Here is an 8533-nt window from a genome sequence, read left to right on the forward strand (position 1 = left end):
GTGTACTTAGGATATACGCTCAAAGAGTGCATTGTGGGTATAAATGTGTGAATGCAGGGACTGAAGTTGTTCACTCAGAATTTGGACACCACTACAAAATGGCTGACATCCGATATAGTGCACTATACAGGGTATAGAGTGCACTATACGGTTTCAGATACAGCAATAGCTTCTCCAGTACTACATCTAAGCTACATTTGACACATCTGTTAAAATGTAACAAGGATTTATAATTTGATTTAATGTAATCCTCTTAACCACTAATTGAAAAACTTACTCTAACCATTTAGACTACAGCATTTTTAATAAAACCACTTGTGTGTCACAGCAGTTTAATTTAACAGTTACGTGATATTGAATGGTTCGCCTTTTGTCAAAGCTGATTCACTTTAAGGAGATCAAGGCCACAGATCTTCAGTAACCGATTAGCTTATTCATGCTAAGTGTAAGTTTTGCTAAGCCCTCTCTTTCCACTTATGCAATGGCTCTAGCCTTAACTTCTCTCTCCATCTAACATGTTAATTATGTGGCCAACTTCATCTTCATGAACCCTTTTCTTCCCCCTCCTCTATCAAATTGGCGACTGGCTTGTTAAGGAACGAGAACAGGTATTTGTTTTCAGCACATCATCTCAGCCTGAGCATGTCATTGGTTAGCCTACAAGTGGATGACAAAATGTCAAAAATGTCAAATGGGTCTAAAGCTGCTATCTTCAAAGGTGTTAAACTCCTGGGTCCTTTTATTTTTAATGCAATTCTGCAATTTTATTAAAGTAAACATGCCACGTCCTAACCAAACACAACACGATAAAGCAGCTAGGGCTAAAAGCCAGCTACTAGCAGCTCAGTTTTTTTTTAAACTAGGTGTGGATAGTGACAGGATGTTTTCAGGGTTTTATTTACATAAATAGGGTGACCACACGTCCTCTTTTTCCCGGACATGTCCTGGCCGGAATTTCTAAATCGTCTAAAATGTTCGGGTTTTGGCTTTGTTTCCCTGTTGACGTGCTCTCTACAGTTCACATGCATTAAATGTATGCATATTTGCATTTTGTAGATCCCACCATCTCATACGCCACAATTAGTTGATTATGTACAATGCTGGCACGTTATTTGTCAGGCTACTTTTCATCATTGTCATTACCTTCATCAAGTATGATAACAATAGGAAAACCTGGCCAAGACCCAGATATTTTACATAATTAAGGAAAAAGAGGACATATTGTCACCCTAAACATAATATGCTTGGATAGTTTGGTATCTGAAGCTTTTTCTCTTTTTAGGAACCGCAAACTGCTTTCACTAGAAACTTGCCAGTTTAGGACACTGTGCTGTAAACATCAGTGTGCACCACTTAAACCACTTGTGGTTCATTAAAGAAATAAAATGTCAAGTACTAAAGTATTTTATTCCCTCTTAAAATAAGTTTGTCTCTTTCTTATATAAAAAAAAAAAAATCATGAGTCACTAGTTTTCATTTCAATATTTTAAAAGCTGCTACTGTAATGTCAAGGTTAATTTGTCAGAAAGGAACCAAGGTTCTTCCTCCCATGTTTAACACCCTTGAAATTTTGTTCAATGGAAAGCAAAGTGCACAGTATTCAATGACAGCATGAAATGTGAAAATGACTTTGCTTTGTTCAGAGGAAACTCAATTGTACGTTAATTTGCATGCAAGGAGTTTGCTAGCAAAATGTATGTTTTTTCAGTTCACTGGGTCTTTGATACCCTTTGGCTTTCAGAATTTCTAATGCATTTCCTAGAATCTGAGAGAAGAGTCTGCTGGAGATCAGAGCCCATGGGTTTTGTCACTAATCTGCATTCAATAGGATGCCACATCTAGAAAATAAACAAAAATCTAACAACAGATTATTTGCCTTAGGGCTGTTTATAATTATGATGTTCACTGCATCCTCTTATTTTTCTTTTGAGTGCCGCTTTGATGACACAGATGTTTTGTTTTATTCATTTTTCTCACTTTTTCTCCCTCAATCATTTATTTTTTTTATTTTTTATTCTTGGGTGTTTTCCATTCCTGTTGGTCCAATGAAGGTCTCTTGAAAGGGAAAGGTATGAAAAGAGCAGCACTAATTTCATCTTTCTTTGGACTATTTTGCCTTGCATTTCTGATTTTAATCGATTCATACATGTCCTTCTCCTTTACTATTGATGAATGATTGAAAGCATACAAAACATAGCATTTATTACTAACTTATGTTCCATGCAACATTTTTTCTGTCATTCTAATATGAATTCATGAATCAAAATTTGATTTTGTTACAATTTACCATGTATAATAGTGAATAAATTAACACCACCAGACAAACATATAAAAATATATATATATCCTTCATCGGAGGAGATAAACATTTGCTGAAAATGTACTCACCCCCAGGCCATCAGAGATGTAGATATGTTGTTCCTTCATCGGAGGAGATTTGAAGAAATGTAGCAATAAATCACTTGCTCGCTAATGGATCCTCTGCAGTGAATGGGTGCCATCAGAATGAGAGTTCAAACAACTGATAATAACATCACAATAATTCACACTGAAAGTTTCCATCAATTAACATTTTTCTAGTAAAGTGAAAAGCTGTATGTTTGTAAGAAACAAATCCATCATTAAGGCGACTAAACCTTTGCTTTGGGCCAGAATACATAATCCATAACCAAAATTCATAATCCATAACAACACTCCCTCAATTTCCTGAATATGCCTTATTGAATCTGAGGATAAATAACTGAACTGCCATGATTTTCCAGTTGTCATGGTGCATTCACAGAACTGAAAAGCAAGGAACATTAGTTTAATTAAATATAATTTAAAAATATGATGCAGAATTGATTCTTGTTTATAGAGAGGATGTATGCAGTTGGTAAAAGCATGGGTCATTGGTTATGACCCATAGAAATGGATAATATGATGGAGCCTGGTTGTAAACCTTGTTTTGTGAGAGGACAGAGTAGTTTATTTACATTTCGATTTAACAGCCCATCCATAATACAATTTACAACAAGGTCCATGGATATTACATGAAATTAAAGATGGACCTCCGTGTTAAGTCAATGGTTTTTAGGATCTGATAGATGTTGCTTTATTGTTTTCTGTTTTCTTGGTTTTTCTCAGTTCATCATGCATGACACTCTTACTGCCCAGCAGAGGTCCGTTTTAATATGAGTCGCATGTGTATGGGCATGGACAGGACAGGGGATGAAAGATCTACCTGTGATAACATAGTGCAATGAATAATTTATAGCCATGACATCATTTATAGAATACTAAGAGTAGATAGCAAAGAGTTTTGTCTTTGTCTGTAGTAATACATTTGTGGTTCTTTCACCTTGGGAGGTTTTTTTTTTTTTCTTCTCCTTAAAGTTTCTCAAAAGTGAGATTTTAAAGTTTTTTCTCAGCATGGTCAAGTTGGAATAGTTTTTACATGGAATAAAAAAGCTAAACTGTCAATTATTTTGAAATGTTCATTAAATTTAGATGCCACATATTGTATCTGGGAAACAGGATTTTGACATTTTAGTATTCTTGCCCGGTTTATCTTTATTCAGGTGGCCTCGAATATATTGAGGGAATTTCAAAACTCCTGACTTTTTGATTGGTTCACAGCCCCCCTTATCCTAGCTTATTTTCCAAGGGTTAGGATTTACACTACCCGGAGAAATGTATTTGTTAACTTAACCATTAATCTCTGTAAGGATTTTTATTGTGATCAGTTCAGCAAGCATTTTTTAAGCCAATCATCTAAGCAGTAAATGTCATGTGACTGAAGTGTACGCACGTTGTGCATCCGCCTATAAGCACATATTACTAACGCGCACTTTAAATAACAAAGAAAAAATATTATGGCAGACATTAGGTCAGGTTTGAGTTGGTCTATGGCGCATTCTGTTTTCAGTTCCTCAAAATAGCAACGCGCCATCAATGCGTCTAACAAGACTCTTTATTAGACCAGCATGCCCTTGGGCGCAAATGCATTTGCTATTTAAATAAAGCGGCACAGGATGGGAAAATGAGAACTGCATCGGGCTGAAACTAGCAAAATCACTTGCGCTGCACATTGCGCCGGGTGTACGATAGGGCACTTAAAATATATAATAAAATAATTTTTAAATAGCTTATGTTGATGTTCTCATAATACATGCCTACTTTTGAATGGTTGTCCATAGAGAAACATGCTATTGCAGCCAGATGTTGCAGTTACAACATCCACCAGCAGGTGCTACTGTAACAGGTCCATGCTAACCGGTCGTACCATGTTCTAACTGTTTTTCTCTTTCTCCCAACAGCAGCGACGAAGACAACAAGCCATTACAGGGTAGCCAGACGTCCCTGGACGGGAACGTAAAAGAGAGCGACGACAGTCTGGTGGACTATGGTGAAGGAGGAGACGGCCAGTTCAACGAGGACGGCTCTTTCATTGGCCAATACACAGTTAAGAAGGACAAAGAGGAGACGGAAGGAAACGAGAGCTCAGAAGCCACTTCACCTGTTAATGTCATCTACTCTCTGGCATAGTACCCTGACCTGAGCACAGCGCCCCCCAGCGGGCCGGAGGGAGCCACTACACACATAAAAATACATATATATATATACAGAGAGAATTACACGTATTCACATACAGCGCACTGGAGTGCATGATCCTTCTGAACAAGGGATGGGGAAAGGCAGGTGAGCCAAAAACGGTGTTTAGAAACCTTTGTTTAAGGTGTACCCATGCCCCACACAGACTTTAGTGTGCCTTTAGGGCGAGGGGGCGGACTTTCAAGCTTTTCATGTGGCTTATGCTCTTCTTTTATTATTTTGTAAATCTTTAATCTGCCCCTTCCTCCTCCTCTTAACTGTAGCTAGCATCAAAGAAACGGAAGTACAAGCACCAGACCTGTGACATATCAACTGTGGGTCGACCTAACTGCATAACGTCGGCAAATATGTTTATCATATTGATATTTCCACAGTGAATGATCCTTTTTTTCCCCACCTCAGATAGATGCATCCAAAAACATGAATTCTGTATACAGTGCTGGCACGGTTTGATGTGCTTTATAAAACTATGCACTATGTATTATCATTATCATGCTTTTGGGTTAAAATTGGACGTTAGAATCTAATGTTTACTTTTTTATGTTGACTTCGCAAAGAAAAAAAAAACATTCAGTCCTGGCTGTATTCCTGTATACAGGGACTGATATCATGCTTTCATTTGCCATTGCTCTATTAATATATTTTCACTGGCTGCAACTATAAAATGCCACCAATATTTATCGGCTGAGGTTAGATGGCATCACATGTAAATGAAGAAAAAAGACAATATTTGAAGCATGGTAGTATTTTAGTGCAAAGGACAATGGAGAGGTTGTAATACGATGAGTTAAATACACAATGATATATTCATTTTTTAATAAGACGTGCTTTATATAGTCCTCAAAAGAGAATGATGATGATTGTTTTTCATTCTTTTTTTTTGTTTTTAAATCAGCTTGGTGGAAATGTCAGCATCAGAATAAGTTTCTTCAAGGAGTCTAAAAAGGTTTGGGGTGCATCAATACATAACTGGGTTGTCATATGAGGATTTCTAGACATAAAGAGTCTGTAATGAGAAGTGTAGATATTGTTTGGGGTTGATCCAGTGTTGATTGTCTTTGTCCGGAGTATGGCTGAGACACTGCCCTGAAGACATGCCACTGTAACTGTAGTGCCACTCTCTACCTGTGCTCTCATAATACTACCATTACTTTATCTTCTGCACTACTATGTACTTACAGTAGGGTTCAAAAGTCTGACGCCACACTAAAAACCTGGGAGTTTTTTAATTGCACCTGGAAATGAACAACATTTTAAGATTTTGAAAAAATGATGATGCATTTAAAGTCAACATGAAATCAAAATTCTCAATTCTTCATTTTTATGCAGTGTTGAAGTGTAAATTAAATTATTTGTTTGTGCACATTATTTAAAAAATAATAATAATTCATGTGCCATTTCGTAATCAGTTCTCAAATGACATTTGAAATTTTGTTTGTTTGTTTGAGAACTGTTTCACTCGGATTACCTCACAATAGGGAAAAAACATGATCGCCTCTTCTGTTTAATCCAACTTTAAGATTTAATCAAATAAGTGATTGATTCAATTGAAATAATGAGTCTCTTGTGACTCTTTACACTTCTGCATTCAAAGAGCATCTTGTGTCTTTGGATGCTCTCAAATCCTGCTGGAGAACCTGATCGTTTGGTTAGTTGAACTCACACAGCTTTATTTCTGCTGTCATTAAAGCAGAAGGTAAAAAAACACATATTAAGACATTCTGAAACTCAAAATATTTTGCTGATAAATTGTAATTGTAATGAGAAATGTTTATTAAATTACAAAATAATGTCAGTGCATTAAACCTTTGGACCCTTCTACATATTTATCTTCATTTTTATTTATAAAAATAATAGGGACTAATATATTAATAATTTATTGATGACTGCATAACAGCTTCTCGGAGTCTGAGCTGTGATGTTAGCACATTGTGAAAGCTTCTCTGTGTAATGTAGATGAAAACATACTTCAGAGATCAAGGACAATGTTTGTGGCGATGTAAAATATGATATGTGATGTCACCATTAAACGCAGTATGTCTTATTTGTTAATTGTGCCTCTCTTTTTAGTATTAATGTCATATCACTGCTATTTAATGTAATTTCTACATAACATAAAATGGAAATATTGTGCATTTATTTTTCTCAAATAAGACTTTGATACTCTTTTTTTCTTTATGAGCAGGTTTATTGTGTTACAGTAAGTAAATAATTCATAATTAAAATGCTTTTTGGTGCATCCCAAAGTGGAAGACTCCAGGCACAGGTTTGGATTCGGGTTCAGCAGGTGATCTTGGGTATTTCAATGAGACTTGTTTTTGTGTCTTCTCATTTTAATTGTGACAGTTTGCCACTCACGTTTCAATTTCACCTGGCTGACACCATTACCGATGATGTTAAAAGCTGTACCATTGTAGCATTCTGCACCGAGGATACCTTTTTTGTAAACTTTTGAATTGTGTTATGCCAGAGAAAATGGTTTGTCATTTCCTGTTCATGTATTACTTCACCACAGGCTCCCATAATGCCTTTCACCTGTGACACGGCCCATCTGATCTATCATGCTCTTTGAAAGGGCTGAATATCAGGTCGTAAGTTCCTGATAGGTATGCAGTGTCATATATGATGCCTTTGCAGGAAAGAAATACATGTTAATGAAATTCAATGGATCCATCAGATCTGCTTTCTCTCCAGTACCTCAAAGCAATACTTTCCTCGTTTGCCTTTCTCTGTTCTGCTTTCTGCACAGTAAGCATAGTCTACCAGTTTTTGTAGAGACTTACATGCACAGACAACTCTTTAGAACACGTTGCATTGCTGTAGCTTTGTGAGTCACACAGTTTAACATCATGGCAATTCAGAGTCGGCTTGAACTTATTTTGTCCAGTCTTGCCTTGAACTTCTGCAGCCACTTGTATTGTCTTCACAGATTGTTCCCTTGTCCATGAGTTGTACTGGGCTCGTGATGTTCATAAAATATATACAACTATATATTTGTTGGTAAACTGCTAATTCTGTCTTTCTCCCGATGTCGGATCATCTGTGTTCTTGTGAACTGGTAACATGCATAATCTAGTTACCATGCATAAAACAAAAAGTACAATAATTCCCACAGCTGTTCTCATGACACGTTTGATTTTTTTCATACATTGATTATTATCATCATCCATCATTATTGTATTTTTAGCCATTTGTGCATCGGAGCAGCTTTTTTAAATGCTTATCATGCAGGTTAATGTTTTTTTTTTGTTTTGTTTTTCTGCAAATCTGGCCATAGAAATGGTCAATCATTATTGTATGCGTGTATGACAAGATGCTGCAACTTAATCTGCTCGAGACGTCTTTGTTTATAGTAAAGCTGTGTCATTTTCTCAAACTTCTGATCTCTCCTTGCCTCTGATTACAAAATAGTTCCACTTTTTAAACACCTGCTGTTTTAGTTTGTGAACTTTACACATTCCCATTGATTCATCTTTATATAGGAAGACATTTGAATATTTTGATGATTTTATAAAAGGAAAGAGAAAGTGTTAACTATTCAGAATTGGATTGAGAATGCTTTTGCAGTTCAGTTCTTGAATTTGAATTTACGTAGAAAACAGGCAGATTCAAACTTGAACTGAAGTACATCAGCACAGTTCTCCGCATTGATTTTGCCCATATCCGGGTGACTACAATGACTTCCACAGCTTAATGTAGCCGATACAACGACTTTCTTTTACCCATGTGGCAAGAGACACAAAAACAAGTGGTGAAATAAATAACAAGCCAGTGACAATAAATCTGTTGTGCACCATAGACATATTTTATTTAGGAGAGATGAATAAATTTTGCCTTGACTCCCCTGGGACTGGTAAATATTAATGCCCTCTGCCTTCCGCCATCTGAGAGAAAAGCCAGGACTGTCACATATATCTCTCAGGGACACCATTAACTAAAA

At 36.4% G+C, this 8533-nt stretch overlaps 1 protein-coding gene across 18 annotated transcripts in view; it reads left to right on the plus strand.

The window, feature by feature from the left end:
• nfasca (neurofascin homolog (chicken) a) overlaps positions 1-5970 on the plus strand; it is an 83450-nt gene extending 77480 nt beyond the window's left edge. For all 18 annotated transcript variants that reach the window (XM_042766327.1, XM_042766321.1, XM_042766325.1 and 15 more), the window contains one exon: positions 4299-5970. In XM_042766327.1, the coding sequence (XP_042622261.1) occupies positions 4299-4527 (229 nt within the window). In that variant the 3' untranslated portion in view covers positions 4528-5970. The remainder of the gene's footprint in view (positions 1-4298) is intronic.
• Positions 5971-8533: the final 2563 nt, after the last annotated feature.

The sequence above is a fragment of the Cyprinus carpio genome, chromosome A11 (genome assembly GCF_018340385.1).
Source record: "Cyprinus carpio isolate SPL01 chromosome A11, ASM1834038v1, whole genome shotgun sequence".
In the NCBI taxonomy this organism is placed as follows: domain Eukaryota; kingdom Metazoa; phylum Chordata; class Actinopteri; order Cypriniformes; family Cyprinidae; genus Cyprinus; species Cyprinus carpio.